The sequence below is a fragment of the Microcaecilia unicolor genome, chromosome 7 (genome assembly GCF_901765095.1).
Source record: "Microcaecilia unicolor chromosome 7, aMicUni1.1, whole genome shotgun sequence".
NCBI classification, from domain to species: domain Eukaryota; kingdom Metazoa; phylum Chordata; class Amphibia; order Gymnophiona; family Siphonopidae; genus Microcaecilia; species Microcaecilia unicolor.
The window spans coordinates 287,888,018-287,906,153 of NC_044037.1; the positions used below are offsets into that span (position 1 = coordinate 287,888,018).

Below are 18,136 nucleotides of genomic sequence, written 5' to 3' on the forward strand. Positions count from 1 at the left end.
CTGCACGACTAATATTCCACCAGTGTCGTTATGCGCATATTAGCCCTCTCCTCAAGTCACTTCACTGGCTCCCTATCCGTTTCCACATACAGTTCAAACTCCTCTTATTGACCTATAAGTGCATTCACTCTGCAGCTCTTCAGTACCTCTCCACTCTCATCTCTCCCTACATTCCTCCCCGCGAACTCCGTTCACTGGGTAAATCTCTCTTATCTGCACCCTTCTCCTCCACTGCTAACTCCAGACTCCGTTCCTTTTATCTTGCTGCACCTTATGCCTGGAATAGACTTCCTGAGCCGGTACGTCAAGCTCCATCTCTGGCCGTCTTCAAATCTAAGCTAAAAGCCCACCTTTTTGATGCTGCTTTTAACTCCTAACCCTTATTCACTTGTTCAGAACCCTTATTTTATCATCCTCACTTTAATATTCCCTTATCTCTTGTTTGTCTGTCCTAATTAGATTGTAAGCTCTGTTGAGCAGGGACTGTTTCTTCATGTTCAAGTGTACAGCGCTGCGTACGTCTAGTAGCGCTATAGAAATAATAAGTAGTAGTAGTAGTGATCGTCACTGGCTGAATATCAGGCCAGTGCGATTAGTGCAATCCAGTGTGCATCTCTTTAAATTTCTATGTGAGAAATTTCTCCTACACTCTCAGGATGTCTGGCCAATCTGAAGTTCCTTAACTAACTAAGGGGATCGTTATTAACGTGCATTAGAGACGTAACGCATGTCATCTGTCCCTTAATGTGCATCAACATGCATTATATTACTGTAACACAAGTTCATTTACCACAGTAGATGCAAGATTGAGGTGCAAAGCACACAAAACAACTGCTTTACTCCGTAAATCAAATAATGCAGTAGGGGCCGGTACATGACCACGGAAGCTGCCTCCCCCTCTCCCCACTGGGCCTATTTTGTGAAATCCTCTTACGTCTAATTGGGGTCAGGGTAGGAGTAAGCCTTAGTTACTCCTGCCCCTGCTGGTGCTGGGTTCACAATGGCCCCTTATTACTGCTAGGGGTTGAACTGCCATATAAGGGGAAAATGGCTGCATTATTCATATTACTGGGAATTAGATGCAGTAAAAACAGGAAATCAGATACCATAAAAGACTGGTTTTTACTACCCCTCTAAAACGCTTCATTTCGTGATAAGCACTCAGTAGTTCACTTCATAATTTTTATAACTCTACTGAAGATCGATTTCTGTCAAAACCTTTTAATGCTGGTTCTCATCCTTTTTTTCCCCAGAGCAAGCCGAGCAGTGAGTCAGCGGTGAGCAGCACGGTCAATCCAGTGATTAACAAGCGCAGCAAAGTTAAAACGGAAGCCGAAGGGCTAAGACCCATCTCCCCAAGTATGCAGGTAATCCATTGAGCTCACCCTGAGTGCCAAGAAAAGAATAGGCTGACCTGACCCAGCATCCCCCAAGCACCTGCATCAGTTATAGCCCAGAGACAGGTTAGATACGCATGCATGAGAGAGAGAAGATCTGCGGGAGACTAGTCCTTGGGAAGCTTGACCCTGACAGCCCAGAGACAGGTTAGATACTCATCCATGAGAGAGAAGATCTGCGGGAGACTAGTCCTTGGGAAGCTTGACCCTGACAGCCCAGAGACAGGTTAGATACTCATCCATGAGAGAGAAGATCTGCAGGAGACTAGTCCTTGGGAAGCTTGACCCTGACAGCCCAGAGGCAGGTTAGATACGCATGCATGAGAGAGAGAAGATCTGCGGGAGACTAGTCCTTGGGAAGCTTGACCCTGAGAGCCCAGAGACAGGTTAGATACACATGCACGAGAGAGAGAAGATCTGCGGGAGACTAGTCCTTGGGAAGCTTGACCCTGACAGCTCAGAGACAGGTTAGATACGCATGCATGAGAGAGAGAAGATCTGCGGGAGACTAGTCCTTGGGAAGCTTGACCCTGACAGCCCAGAGACAGGTTAGATACTCATCCATGAGAGAGAAGATCTGCGGGAGACTAGTCCTTGGGAAGCTTGACCCTGAGAGCCCAGAGACAGGTTAGATACGCATGCATGAGAGAGAGATCTGCGGGAGACTAGTCCTTGGGAAGCTTGACCCTGGCAGCTGAACTATTCATGCCTTTGAAACCAGGCTTCTAAGGCAGGGTCCAGCTACCAAGGGAAAAATGCATTGCAGTGTGTTTGAACCGGCACGATCCCCACGGGCAAAGTCCAGATACAAGTATGGTTGGGTTTTGGGTCGGGGGCAATTTTTCCAACCGAGTTAGTTTTGTGCATACTATGACAGGAATGGTCCTCACTCCTAAGCCAGAGTATATGGAGTATGTCTCTCAAATTCACTGCTAAAGCTTGCTGTAGTAATTCGTACACCTGAATCCAGATGGGGCAGAAGCAGACGGAGACTTTCTTGTCCCACTAGACTAACCTGAAACTCCTTGATGAGTCTCAGCAGAGATTTTTTTGTGTGTATATGTGTGTGTGTGTGTGTGGGGGGGGGGGGGGGGGGGGGAGTTGAAGAAGGATTAGTGTCTGCTCCGTAAGATCTATTGGAGTAGGTATCAGAAGGGTGAGTACTTGTGCCTGGGGTTCGGAAGAGGGGGTACGTGTGTAGGGAAAGAGGGAAGGTTTGACAGGAGGGTACTTGTACCAGGAGATCAGAAGGGGAGGAGGCATGTTACATACATGTGCAGCTAGTGAAGGTGCGCTCATGATCTATAGGTGTGTATACCATGGTTGCCCATACGGTTGCCACCTGCCCTCTGTACTAAATGCAGAACAGATAGCAGGTAAGCCCCCTGCATTATCCACATGGGCTTTGTACTTACTGTACCTTCACTTTTATAATTAAGATGTAATAAGTGCAAAAGCTTACAGCATTTATTTATTACATTTGTACCCCGCGCTTTCCCACATATTGCAGGCTCAATGCGGCTTACATAGTTAATACAATTACAATGGCAAAATCTTAGAGGAGAATATTATAAGCAGTGAAAGTGAGGTTATGAAAATGTTGAGTATGTAAAGGCAAACAAAGGTAGGATAAGCAAAAGGAAAAGAGATTGGGAGGGGTGAGGAGAGGAAGGATGGAGAGGGAAAGAAAAAGTGCAAAGGATGAAGAGGAAAAAGATAGGAGCATAAGGGAATTGGGAGATATAGAGGGGCATAATTGAACGAAAACGTCTATCTCCATGGGCGTTTATCTCCGAGAACGGGTCCGTGAAGGGGCGGACCGAACCCTATTTTCGAAAAAAAATAGACGTCCATGTTTTATTCGACAATTTGTGAGCTGGGCGTTTTTGTTTTTAAGTGATAATGGAAAATGAAAGCGTCCAGCTCAAAAACGAATAAATCCAAGGCATTTGTTCGTGGGAGTGGCCAGGAGTCGTAGTGCACTGGTCCCCCTCACATGCCAGGACACCAACCGGGCACCCTAGGGGGCACTTTTACAAAAAAAAAAAAAAAAGGTAAAAGAGCTCCCAGGTGCATAGCACCCTTCCCTTGTGTGTTGAGCCCCCCAAATCCCCCTCAAAACCCACTGCCCACAAGTCTACACCATTACTATAGCCCTAAGGGGTGAAGGGGGGCACCTACATGTGGGTACAGTGGGTTTGGGGGGGTTGGACGACTAAGCATTAAGCAGCACAATTGTAACAGGTAGGGGGGGGATGAGCCTGGGTCCACCTGCCTGAAGTCCACTGCACCCCCTAACAACTGCTCCAGGGACCTGCATACTGCTGCCAGGGAGGTGGGTATGACATTTGAGGGTGAAAATAAAAAGTTGTGAAACATCATTTTTTGTGGTGGGAGGGGGTTAGTGACCACTGGAGGAGTCAGGGGAGGTCATCCCCGGTTCCCTCTGGTGGTAATCTGGTCATTTAGGGCACTTTTTGGGGCCTTATTCGTGAAAAAACAGGGTCCAGGAAAAGTGCCCTAAATTCTAGCTACAAACGCATAAGTTTTTTCCATTATCGGCGAAAGGCGCCCATCTCTCCTCGGCCGATAACCACGCCCCAGTTCCACCTTCGCCACGCCTCTGACACGCCCCCGTCAACTTTGTATGCTTCCGCGATGGAGTGCAGTTGAAAACGTCCAAAATCGGCTTTCCATTATACCGATTTATTCGTTTTTGTGAAATAAACGTCTATCTCCCGATTTGTGTCGAAATCTAGGCGTTTTTCTCTTTCAATTATAAGGTGGATAGTCTAAGGTACAGTAAACATCAGGATCGGGATTAAAAGGAAGGGTTTAAAAGTTAAGTACAGTCATTCGGGTAAGCTGTCTTGAAAAGATGTCTTCAGCATTTTCCTGAAGGGTAAATGCTCGCCGATTGTTCGGATGGATCTTGGCAGAGCGTTCCAAAGCTGGCTGCCCAAGAAGGAGAAACTGGATGCATAGAAGGTCTTATATTTAATACCTTTGCAATTGGGGAGGTGTAAATTGAGGTGGGTACGGGACGACGATGGTCTATTTCTGGCTGGGAGGTCGATAAGGTTGTTCATGTAGTTGGGGGATTCTCCATATATAATCTTATGAATCATAGTGCAAACCTTAAAATGTATTCTTTCTCTGATGGGAAGCCAATGAAGTCTCTCTGGAAAAGATGTTGCACTGTCAAATCTTGACTTGCCAAAGTTAAGTCTGGCTGCAGTGTTCTGGGTAGTCTTGAAGCTTCTTGAGGATTAGAGTCTTACATCCTAGGAAAACACTGTTGCAGTATTGAGCATTGAATTTAAAGGGCCCTTAAATTTGTACCTCAGGCAATGAAAGATTAAGTGACTTGCTCAAGGTCATGAGGAACAGCAGTGGGATTAATGTGCTTCTTTAACTAGACTACTTCTCCTCTGGAATTATGGGAGGAAGACTGGAAAGATGATTGAGAGGAAAGTTAAGTGGCTTGCCAAAGATTATAAGGGGCAGCAGTGGGATTTGGACTGGGTTTTCCCCATTCTTAATTTGCCACTTTAACCACTAGACTACTCTTGCCCTGGAATTTTGGGAGTAAGACTGGAAAGATGATAGAGAGGAAGGTTTGTAATGGACTGAAGTATTATTATAAAGCTTGGTGAATAAAAAGTGTCAAAGAAATTCAACTTACAAAAAGACAAAACAAAAATTCTGGTCCATAGTGCAGTGAGAAATTTGTCATGTTACTGTGGTCACACTAAGAATGACAGCAAATATGTAAATAGGTTTGAAGGAATTTCTGGCCAGCTAAATCTAGAATTCTTTTACATGATGCCTCTGAGGAATGACATCTTTCAACTGGAAACATTAGAATAATTTTATGTTTTTAGACCACATTGTAGCTCAAGTCAGTTTTAAAGCTTCTTTCTAGATATAAGTTCTTTCTCTAAAGAGTTTACAGTCTCACTAGGAATTTGAGACGACAGATGACTTGCTCTCATCATGGGCATTTAAGATTGTGAGTAGGGACTGCTGTATCTCAACACAGCATCCGTTGCTTGATGGATGCCTGAAAGAGGTCAGTCGCAATCTTTTTCACAGGTGACACATTTGACCCCAAGAAAAAAGCTTCCAGTTTTGTCCCCGGAGCAGTGCAGCGGCAAATGCTTAGGGCTAGCAGAAGTATTCACCCAGCTATCCTTCATCCAAGCCGTAAGCTATCGGAAATGCCTGGGCACTTCATTTTCTTGAAATATTAGGCTGTGCGATTGTCAGCGGCAGAGAAGAGTTTATGACAAATTCCTCTCGCTGCTCTGGTTCAGAAGCACACTTCGGTATGATACATGGGGACAGCTCCGTCTATAATCATCTGAGGGCTGGTAAAATTGATGAAGATGGTGAATAAGGCAAAGATAAACACGCTGCAGTCAGCACGATTAGGGCAGAGAGGCATGTCCCCTGAGCTTTGAGTTTAGGAGCGCGTCAACAGCAAGGGAAGCGCGCGGCCTGAAAACCTATCCAGCTGCCTCGGGGCTAGACACTAATGAGGGCAGGGGGAGATATATGTCTCCCCCACTTTGCCTTTTTGTAAATGAACGAAAAGCATCCTACCCTGCAAAGTTTCATGCACTCTCATGCACTAAAACTTATACCAATGTGCTTGCACGCTGCCTGCTTATATTTATACGTTGTGTTATAAAGTTATTATAGCACAGCTGCTCTCTGTAACACCTAGACAAGCTAGGGAGGAGTGGCCTAGTGGTTAGGGTGGTGGACTTTGGTCCTGGGGAACTGAGGAACTGAGTTCCATTCCCACTTCAGGCACAGGCAGCTCCTTGTGACTCTGGGCAAGTCACTTAACCCTCCATTGCCCCATGTAAGCCGCATTGAGCCTGCCATGAGTGGGAAAGCGCAGGGTATAAATGTAACAAAAATAAAATAGATAGTATTGGAGATTCTACATGGAATGTTGCTACTATTGGAGATTCTACATGGAATGTTGCTATTCCACTAGCTAGCAACATTCCATGTAGAAGGCTGCGCAGGCTTCTGTTTCTGTGAGTCTGACGTCAGACTCACAGAAGCAGAAGCCTGCGTGGCCATATTGGTGATCTGCAAGGGCCGACTTCTACATGGAATGTTGCTAGTGGGACTCTGGGCAAGTCACTTAACCCTCCATTGCCCTATGTAAGCCGCATTGAGCCTGCCATGAGTGGGAAAGTGCGGGGTACAAATGTAACAAAAAAAACAAAAAAAAAACAGAAGAGGTTGGGTTTTTCAATAAACACAGTAGGGTAGAGCAGAATGGGAGCATGAGACCGTAGCTAACACCTGAACAAAAGTTTCTCTAGGTTATAATAACATTTCGTTCTACAAGAATAAGAATCACGGTCATTTTCAAAATCCTGCTTAGTTTAATTTCATCAACAAACAGTGTTTTCGTCTGTCAGCTAATGCTGTGTTATTTCTTACAAAGTATATTTTAACGAACCCAACAAATGAAGGAGATAAAATTAGGTAAAACCACTAATAGGAAGCTACCTAATAAATCTATTTAGGCTTGATATGGGATAAAATGTAAATACATATATGGAAAGAACATTCAGCAGCTATTCTTCACTCAGTTAAATTACAAAGTGTTATGTAAAAATGACTAAACTATTGATATTGGAAAAACAAAGCTCTTTCACGTAAGATGGTGTATTCCTTTTATATAATTATATCAATTTTGGGACTTGTAATGGGATATTGTTGACCCGCCTTGCTTGCTGGCTAATCATGCCTGTGCTGGCCGGTATAATTAGTTGTTTCATACCGGTCATCTCCTTATTTCCCCCACCCCCCACCCCCCACCACCACTTATTTCAATGTCCGCTGGCCCTGTACCCTCAGGTTTGCCTGCCTTGCTTGTTGGGCCCAATTTTCAGAGGATTTGTGCTCCTATCTTTGAGATTTATGCACCTAAACTGTCCTCTTTGAAAATATACTAGGACTGAGGCCTTAACTTTATATTCATCATAGTCAGGATTCAAAGGGGGGGGGGGGGGGGTTTAACCAAGCAGGAGATGCTTCTGCCCGGCTAAATCCCGCTGATCTGGTCTACTGCCGATAACTGGGTAGTGCCGCTGTGAGTATCAGCTCTAACTGGTTAGGGTAAGGGCAGTCAGGGGTGCAGTTTGGGTGGAGCTGCTACTTAGCTGGTTAGCAGCCAGTGCTCGGTTAACTTTAAGGTTGTCTCACCCGCTTACTGTTGTGGACTGAATATTGGGCCCAAAATTTCACTTAACTTCTAAATTTAGGAGTATAAAAAGTAGGTAGTAACAGGGGTGGATTTAGGGTAGAGAAAAAAATGTTAGACGCTTAGCACTGACAGACACACCAAGTCACATGCTTTTGGCATTGACACGTGCAATCGGGCCCCTTCTCCAGCTCATATGCTTAAGGGGCCCGATCTCACACATTGACTTCCTCCCTGCACCTTGAAGATCTGGCATTCCTCTTTCTCCCCTCCCCTATTCCATCCTGCAGGTCCAGCATCTCCTTTTCCATTTCCTCTGTTTCCCTCTCCCACCACAGGCCCTAAAAACTTGCCTGTTTACCAGCATCCTTACATCAGGCTCTCTCTCTGGACAGCCCCAGGGTCATTTTCTCTATTGAAACTTCCTGTTGCTGCGTAGGCAGGACAGGGCAAAGAGGAAAGAAGCCTCTCTCAGTGAACAGGAGGGGGGGAAGCAGAGGGAATGGAAGATGCCAGACACGCAGGAGAAAGAGGATGGGAATGTCCAGCGATCTCTTCTCTTCCCCTGCGCTCCCCTCCCATCCATGTCCAGCGATCTCTTCTTTCCCCCTGCCCTCCCATCCTCTCAATGTCCAGCGATCTCTTCTCTCCTCTCCTTTTCTCTCCCCTCCCCACCATCTATCCATGTCCAGCAACTCTCCGTTCTCCCCTGCCCTCTCCTCCATCCACCCATATCCAGCAAATTTCCTCTCTCCCCTGCCCCTATTCATCCACCCATGTCCAGCAATTCTCCTCTCTCCCCTGCCCTCCCCTTCTCTCCTGTCCAGCGATCTCTTCTCTCCCCATGCCCTCCCTTCCCATCCATGTCCAGCGATTCTCCCTGACCTTACTCAGCTCCCCGACAGCCCTCTTTGCCGTTCCTTCCTCCCCCCCCCCCCCCCCCCCCCCCGCGCGTGTTTAACCATTTTACTTTCAGGCGCAGTGATGGCAGTGAAGAGGAAAACACAACAGGCTCGCCTCCAGCTTCTCCCTTCGCTCACATAGTGTCCTGCCTTCTGCGATGATATATCTCCTGTTTCCGCAAGGGTGGGACACTGTGTGGCGAAGGGAGAAGCTGGAGGCGAGCCCGCTGTGTTGTCTTCACTGCCGTCACTATGCCTGAAAGTAAAAGTGTTAAACGCACATGGGGGGGGGGGGGGAGGAACGGAGAGAAGAGCTGTCCATCCCCCGAGCTGAGGATGGGAAGGAAGGACCGTCGGAGAGCTGCCTTGCGCTGGCCCTGCATTTGGGGGGCATTGCTCCCCTTTGCCCCCCCCCCAAACTACACCCATGGTTTATGCGGTCAGCTATCTCATATGTGGTTAAGTGCAATATTCAAAATAGCACATCAGCTAAGGTGACAAAGAGGAGTCCCAAAATCAGTCACGGTGATGAATAATACTTTATTATGTTGAAAGAAAGACTCTCCACAAATTTGTGTTTCGGCCAAAAGGCCTTCGTCAGGAGTCTAAAACCAAAAGTAAATATACATAAATAGAAAAAAAAATACATGAATATCAATATATCATAAAATCAAATCAGTAAAAATACATATACAAAATTTAAATATACATGATATAAATAAAGTGTGTTATCAATGTAATCAATAAAAATACATATATAAAATATAAATTACTACTACTACTACTATTTAGCATAGCGCTACAAGGCATACGCAGCACTGCACAAACATAGAAGAAAGATAGTCCCTGCTCAAAGAGCTTACAATCTAATAGACAAAAAATAAATAAAGTAAGCAAATCAAATCAATTAATGTGAACGGGAAGGAAGAGAGGAGGGTAGGTGGAGGCGAGTGGTTACAAGTGGTTACAAGTCAAAAGCAATGTTAAAGAGGTGGGCTTTCAGTCTAGATTTAAAGGTGGCCAAGGATGGGGCAAGACGTAGGGGCTCAGGAAGTTTATTCCAGGCGTAGGGCGCAGCGAGACAGAAGGCGCGAAGTCTGGAGTTGTGAACGTCCAAGAATAAGAAGAGCAAAAAATATACGTATCAAATTAATAAAGTAAATGAACGCAATTCCAATGCATACCTGATCTCACAACTTCATCGCGTGGGGCCCTTTTACAAAGGTGCGTTAGGCTCTACGTGCATGCAGCCCGTGCCAAAATGAGACTGCCGCCAGGCTACTGCGCCTTCCTGACAGTAATTTCAGATTTTCTGCACACACAATGCCTGGATGATTTTATTTATTTCCTCCCACGCATGACGTTTCCAGCAGTAATCGACAGTTGGCATGCACCGACCGCTCACCGTGCGTGTAGCACGTCAGCCCTTACTGCTAGATCAATGGATAGTGTTAAGGGCTCAGACCGGTTTTAGGTGCGTGCTGGTTTCAGAGCCCTACCCGTGCTACCTGAGCAGAGAGCAAGTCAGCAGGGTATGCCAGTTGCCGATGCCAGCACTTCCCCTGCGTGTTCAGTTCATGCATTTGTAAGTGGGATCCCTGCCCGTGCTCCGCCTCTGTGTATAAATGCAATCTATCCAAGATATCACATCAGGCGTGGACTGACCATATGGGCAACCGTGCAGTGACCGAGGGCCTAGGGCTTCCCTCCCTAGTGCTTGACATCCTTCTCTCCCCTCTTTCCCCAGGTCTGGGTCAGGGACCAGGACACCCCCTCTCTCTGCCACTCCCATTCCCAACCCCCCCCCCCTTTCGCAGGCAGGGGCACTGGCAGCTACGTGGGCCACCTGCAGCTGACTCTGAAACTTCTCTCTGCCATGGCCCGCCCCCTTTCTGACATAACTTCCTTAAGAACATAAGAATAGCCATACTGGGTCAGACCAATGATCCGTGTAGCCCATTATCCTGTTTCCAACTGTGGCTAATCCAGGTCTCAAGTACCTGGCAGAAACCCAAATAGTAGCAACATTCCACAAGGGTGGGCCGTGGCAGAGGGAAGTTCTGGCATCAGTGCCCCCCCTCCCCCTTTTCCTTAAGGTTAGCGGCAGGGCCTCTGAGAGACAGAGCCGGCCCCGAGGCAGGTCACTGCCTCCACTCCCCCCTCCCCCCCCCCCCCCCCCGTCTGCCTACCTTCCTGCATCTGCTCTTCCCTTAGTCTGTCACTCTCTTCCTCATGTATACCAGGACCGGGTTATTACATTAACTCAACCTGGGTCCCGACGCACAGGATCAGGAGAAAGACAGTGCATCAGGCCCCCCCTTGGAGGCTGAGCCCGGGGAATCGCAGGGGGAGAGGGAGGCAGCAGGACTGGAGGGGGGGCAATTGTCCTCATTGCCCAGGGGCCCAGATTACTATCGGTCCCACCCCTGTATTGCATATTTACAGAATAGCGCTTAAGTGGAATATTTGCATATAAACTTGTTTCTGCTAGAATTCTAAACATTTAAATGCTCCTGTATTATAAAATTATTCCCAATAAATCAAAGTTCCAATAGATTCAGATTACCCTTCACATACCAAAACCCTTTCATGTGCTTTGCTCTACTCAGAATGCAGCTCAAAGAAATGAGAGACTCACAATATACCTTCGTTCGATTTGAACACACTGCCACCAAACATTGTGTTACTGTGCCCCGCACTGCAGCAGTTTCAGACATGTCACAGAACTGGCGCACTCAGGTCTTGGGCGTACTCAGATTCTGCCGGCCACAGAGGAGGTGGCTTGGAGGGCTCTGGCTGCCCGGTCAGGTATTCTGCAGAATAGGGCCAGGTAAGAAATAAAAGACAGACGCGGAATACAATTTCTTTAGCCGTTAAACACTTTGTGGGGGGGGGGGGGTCTGTCATGCTGGACTAATGCTCCTTTCCCAGGGGTCCCAATGGTAGGCAGGCCCAAGGAATCCTGTGCGGTAATACACCCACTGTACCAGAGAACCTCAAAAACTGAGACCCAGTCAATCTTTTCCCCCCACAGGAGCAGCTGACAGAGCTGAAGGAAGATCTAGATCGAGATGAATGCAAACAGGAGCCGGAGGTTATTTACGAGACAAACTGTCACTGGGAAGGATGCGTAAAGGAGTTTGACACTCAGGAGCAACTGGTCCACGTAAGTCATTTCAGAAGGAGAATACGGCCGAGCACCGGGGCCTTACTGTGTCAATGAGAAACAAAGAGTGTTTTGAAGGTGACGAGAATATAAAAATCCCTCATGATCTTGCTTCAGATAAATACGAATCCCTCTGTATTGTTTTTTTCTTTGCAAAGGGCATTTGCCGTCTTAGACGCTGTTATATTGGAGGGTCGGCGGCAGGGGGGGGTCGAAAGTAGAAGGGGCCAGGGCTAAATCTGTGGGGACCCATGCCCCCGTGGCCCCATCTAGCTACACCCCTGGTCAGTGGCGTCCCTAGGGGGGCTGACACCCGGGGCGGATCACCGATGCGCCCCCCCCCCGGGTGCAGTGCCCCCCCGGATGCAGCGCAACCCCCCCCCCCCCGGCGAAAGGACCCCCACCACGAAAGAACCCCCCCGGGTGCACGCTGCTGGGGGGGGGGGGGTGCCGCGCGCGCCTGTCCTTGGTTCGTTCCATGCTCCCTCTGCCCCGGAACACCTGTTCCGGGGCAGAGGGAGCATGGAACGAACCAAGGACAGGCGCGCACGGCACCCCCCCAGCAGCGTGCACTCGGGGCGAACCTCACCCCCCCCCCCCCTAGGAACGCCACTGCCCCTGGTTCAACCCAGCAGAATCCTGTACTGAGATGAGAAGAAAGAATAGAAAAAGATAGCGTGATCCTTCTTAATAACAGTCCTGGTAACTAGAATGAAAGTCTTCTGTTCCAAAATAACTCTTGTGTGGTATTTTCTTATTTCGTTTGTTTATTATGTTGTATTTGTGATATCGCTATTCAAAGAATATCATAGCGGTGTGCATAATTTATTTATTGGGATTTATTAACCACCTTTGTAAACAGAAGGCAGTGAATAATTTATGACAGGCAAATGCATGCTCTCAACCTCTTTTCCTTTTCCAAAAGAGATGCCAGCTTGCTTCTATCTAGTCCTGAGCTCCGATAGTGCTTTACTGTGCCTGCCTGTCTCACTGCTGTTGATCTTTTAATGCGACTTACCTTTATAGATTTATTTCTTCAGTTCTTTTAAAACCACAACAGAAAATTATCTAGCTAGCAGAAGATATAGTCATAAAGAGCTTTTGAAAATGAAAAAGAATGCCACTTGTCACTGCGAAGTCTCTTAACTGCCATGCTGGGGTGACTGCAGAACAATTAGGTTCCACTGACAGACTACGACTGTCACTCGGCTTCAGGGCAGCAAGTGAAAGGTTCAGGGCTGGTGCTTCCATCAGGCGAATTAAATGGTCAGCTAGAGTGCTAAGACTTGGGGAGGGAGGAGGGGTGCAGAATAACAGAAGACAGTCTGGACAAGTATTCAGTCCCCCTTCCTAACTGAAGGCTGGCAGAACAGTGAACAAGCAAACTGGAAACTTAAGCAACAAGGAAGCAAGGGGCACTTGTGCATGCTAAAGGCCTGCACATCACTACCTACCAGTGGCTGACACCCGGGGTGGATCGCCGATGCGCCCCCCCCCCCCGCAAAAGAACCCCCCCGCCCGGGTGCACATCGCTGGGGGGGGGGGGGGGGGTGGCGCGCGCCTGTCTGTCGTTCGTTCCATGCTTCTTCTCTGCCCCGGAACAGGAAGTACCCTGTTTCGGGGCAGAGGGAGCATGGAACGAATGACGGACAGGCGCGCGCGCGGCACCCCCCCCCCCCCCCAGCGGCGTGCACCCGGGGCGGACCGCACCCACCGCCCCCCCCCCCCCCCCCCAGGAACACCACTGCTACCTACTCCAATGCAGATTTCATGTTATGGAGTGGGAAGGCTTGTATCAGCTTCAGCACGTGCATCTGCTGGGGTCCTGGGCTTTCTTGTCTAGCTGCCGGCTTGTTTGCTCATTCCCATTCATTCCTGCTGTTCTCCCAGTGTTGCACTGATACAGAAGCAAGGGACAGGGGAGGAGAAAAGGGAGATGCTGGACTATCAGGCAAGGGTAACATGGAATAATGAACTATGGGAGAGATACTAGACTGCTGGGGGAAGGAGAGAGGAGGGAAAAGAAAAGGTTGCTAATCCATGAGGGGGGGGGGGTAGGGGACAGGAAGATGATTAACTATGGGAGGAACAGAGGGAGCAGTGAGATGCTGGACTGTGAAGGAGGTAGGTTCAGGGGGAGTAGAGGCCTAGTGGAGGAGTGGCCTAGTGGTTAGAGTGGTGGACTTTGGTCCTGGGGAACTGGGTTCAATTCCCACTGCAGGCACAGGCAGCTCCTTGTGACTCTGGGCAAGTCACTTAACCCTCCATTGCCCCAGGTACAAATAAGTACCTAAGCCACATTGAGCCTGCCATGAGTGGGAAAGCGCAGGGTACAAATTAAAAAAAAAAAAGTTAGTTTTGGTTTTTGGATTCGGTATTGAAACCACCGAAAATCTGGATTTGAGTTTCTGCTGAAGATGCTCATGCCCTCTGACCCAAAGTCCTTTGCCCTCCTACCACCCAAAGGCCCTCCCTGGGCAAGACAGAGCCCTGAGGTACACCAACTGATCGTGGGATAGAAGTGGAGGAGGATCCACAAGATCATGCACTAAAAGTGCTATAGGAAAGATGAGAAGAAAACCAAGAAAGAGCAGAGCCCTGAAATCCAAGTGAGGACAATGTATCAAGGTACTGATCAGCAGTGTTAAAAGCAGAAGATAGATCGAGAAGGATGAGGATAGAAATAGATACCTTTGGGTCTGGCAAGAAACAGGTCATTAGAGACTTTAGCAAGGACTGTTTCAGTTAAATGTAGAGGGCAAAAACCAGATTGAAGTGGATCAAGAATAGCTGGTGGTGAACAACACGGTCAAGTATCTTGAATAGGAATGGGAGGAGGGAGATGGGATGATAGTTGGAAGGGAAGGTAGGGTCCAATGAAGGTTCTTTGAGGTGTGGTGTAACTATGGCATGTTTGAAGTCATCAGGAACAGTTGCAATAGAAGGTGAAAGATTGAGGATATGACAGATAGAAGGGATGACAGTAGGAGAGAGAGTGCTAAGTAGATGGGTGGGAATAGGATCAGAGGAACAGGTAGTCAGTTTGGAGGAGGAAAGACAATGTGCAGTTTCCTCTTCAGTGATTTCAGAAAAGGAAGAAAAAGGAGGCAGGGGGTTGAAGGAGGGTTGAATGGACTGGGGAAAGGAGAGGTGGAGGTGACTTGGTTGAGAACTCAAAGTTAATCTTGTGAACCTTATCATGAAAGTACTGAGCCGTAGTCTGGAGAGAAAGTGAAGGAGGAGGGATTGGAGGTGAAGGCACTTTAAGGTGAGTGTTCAGTGTGGCAAAGATACGTTTGTAAAGTTATCTCACATACCCCACAGGAAGAATATTACCCCCATTGTCCTTAGTGCTTCCTCCTTTCTCAAGTCATTCCACATGCTCCTTTTTCTAATTTTTATTTATTTTCATTATTTATATAAGCAATTTACAGTTTTCTTTTCCAGGTACTGTTACTGTCCCTAATGGGCTCACAGTCTAGTATATTCTATTGTACCTGGGCAATGGAGGGTTCAGTGACCTGCCTAGGTTCACATGGAGCTGTAGAGGGAATTTGAACCTGCTTCCCCAGGATCTCAACCCACTGCTGACCATTAGGCAGATATATATCACAATTATTTCCCAAACATCCACTCTTTTCTATTATATAAATATATAAACTGTACTTTCAAATGTATGTAGAAGAACATTTCTTTATGGGGATCATCAGAATCTTCAACAGCAATCCCTTGCGGGTACAGCATCCCTCATTTTCGGGTGCCGTATAACTCCTCATAGATCAACCCAATATTATGCATTTTATCTTTTTTTCTTTTAATTTTATCTTTAAATCTTCATATTGTCATTTAACAATTTAAATAAATAGTAAACTCTTAAATTTGAAGTAACAGAGTACTTAGCTTTTTTTGCAGCAATTTTTGTAAAAGCCAAACCTCCGCCAATATGCATAATATTGGGTTGATCTATGAGGAGTTATACGACGCCCGAAAATGAGGGACGCTGTACTCGCAAGGGATTGCTGTTGAAGATTCTGATGATCCCCATAAAGAAATGTTCTTCTACATACATTTGAAAGTACAGTTTATATATTTATATAATAGAAAAGAGTGGATGTTTGGGAAATAATTGTGATATATAGATGTGATTATCTCCACATCGATAAAATCAAGGTCTCTTAAGTTGGACCATTAGGCAGAAGCAGGAATTGAACCTGGTTTTCCAGGTCTGCAACCCACTGTACTAACAACTCCTCCACTCCTCTTACCCATTGGCATAACCCCCCCCCCCCCCCCCCCCCCCCCCCCCAATCACAGTCTGGCCTTTGTTTCAGGTCATTATGCAACTTCAAAATAATCCTTTTCAAATGAGTATAAATCAACTTTTTAATTAATCAAACGTATCAAGTTTTATCGATTTTTATCAATTTTACTATCAGTTTTACTAAAAACGAGAGGAGGAAAAGCCTCAACTGACTCCTTGGCTACAGAGTCGATCAATTCTGGGAGATGTACTGACTCACTCCACTCTGTGGCTGTTCAGCTCGGCTTCTCGCAATATCCTTGCGAGAAGCCGAGCTGAACAGCCACGGAGTGGAACGAGCTTATGTTCCATGGGCCTTGACGAAGGTTGCGAAACTTTGGCCATTGTTGACTGTGGAGTACAGATAAATGGAGATATGAGGAGTCAGTACATCTCAAAAGGCTGAGTAAAAAGCTTGTTTGGACTTCACATTTAAAATAAATAAATTTTTGGAAGGGTTTTTACCAATGATGACTGCATGAACTCCCAGAATTGATTGGCTCTGTAGCCAAGAAGGAGTCGGTTGAGGCTGTTCCTCCTCTCGTTTTTTGTAAAACTGATGGTAAAATTGATAAAAATCGATAAAACTTGATACGTTTGATTAATTAAAAAGTTGATGTATATACTCGTAACACAACTCTTCCATTCTCCGATTCCCTAATTTATTTATTTTTTTTTTTTTACATTAGTACCCCGCGCTTTCCCACTCATGGCAGGCTCAATGCGGCTTGCATGGGGAAATGGAGGGTTAAGTGTGGCTGTGCCACATGAACTTGATCTTACCACAACATCACCCTGTATTTGTTCACACCGGAGCCTGCAAAAGCTTCTCCGGTACAATGTAAGCCACATTGAGCCTACAAATAGGTGGGAAAATGTGGGATACAATTGTAATAAATAAAATTAATTTGAAGAGGATTATTTTCAAAGTTGCGTAAGATTTAAGTTATCCTTGGTAGTCCCTTGCACACATTGCTTGATTCAGGTCCCCATTCCCTGCGTATTTTGTATGCCCCCCCCCCCCCCCCCCATTATCTTCATTGAGCTCTGAGCCCTTTTGGGTGGTGCCTACCCCTGTCTTGACCTGTTTTCACCATTCATTAGGTTGTACATCATATTTGCATAGCTCTGGGATCTTTCTACTCTATTTCCAATTTTCCTTCTGCTTTGCAAAGAATGAATATAAACAATGTTCCCGGAGACATTATCGGTGGATCTTTTAAGAGATTATTTACTAGCAGCTTGACACAATGGTTATGGTTAATGATAGGTATTTTCTCTCTTCTCGCATCAATTTATTCTCTCTCTCTCTCTCTCTTTGTTTCACTAGCATATCAATAACGACCACATCCACGGAGAGAAGAAGGAGTACGTCTGTCGCTGGCAGGACTGCTCTCGAGAGCAGAAGCCGTTCAAGGCTCAGTACATGCTGGTGGTTCACATGAGGAGACACACTGGGGAAAAGCCGCACAAGTGCACTGTAAGCTATTAGCAGTACACATCTGAGCAAATCAGCAAACTGAGCTAAAACACAGGAGAGCAGCTTCCAGCAGCAGGCAGGAAAGAACAGCACCATGGGCTTCGCTTATTGCAGGTTACCTCCCTTGGGACAGTAAAGCTAAGAAGCGATGCTGTGTTTTTGTAGTCTCTCTGTGGGTTCACATTACCGATACTAAGGGCTTTTGTACCTCTCTGCATTTGGAATAAACGTTATTTCCAACCTGGCTGCAGATTTATACCCTGAAAAGCGCATGAATCAAGATTAGGCCATCTTGGTAAGTGCAGGCCTGGTGAGGCGCTGAAATGATAAAAGACGCTGTTAGCAGGCAGAAAGCAAAGAATAAAAGCAGGCGCATCGTTTGGGGCTTCTGCAGGGCTTCACTTCAGATTTGCATCCATTAGATTTTTTTGTTTTAATGCCCCAGATCTATCACCTGCCACTGCAGTTTATTTTTATGTCTCGGAGAAATTATCGGCAAAGTCAGCTCCTTGACATTGTTTGTAAACCATCTGCCATTAATTTCCACGCTAGAAATAAGAAAGAGATGAAAAGTACAGGCGTGAACCGTAAAGCTTCAAGAGGCCCTGTTTGTGAAACAATTCTTAAGAGAAAAACACAAAAGAAATTGGGGAACGGCC

The 18,136-nt window shown here is 46.6% G+C and overlaps 1 protein-coding gene across 1 annotated transcript in view; it reads left to right on the forward strand.

Annotated features, from left to right (window-relative positions):
- GLI2 (GLI family zinc finger 2) overlaps window positions 1–18,136 on the forward strand; it is a 435,831-nt gene that overhangs the window by 382,091 nt on the left and 35,604 nt on the right. The window contains exons 8-10 of the mRNA XM_030210087.1: window positions 1,254–1,367; window positions 11,566–11,697; window positions 17,328–17,477. Coding sequence (XP_030065947.1) covers window positions 1,254–1,367; window positions 11,566–11,697; window positions 17,328–17,477 — 396 coding nt within the window. The remainder of the gene's footprint in view (window positions 1–1,253; window positions 1,368–11,565; window positions 11,698–17,327; window positions 17,478–18,136) is intronic.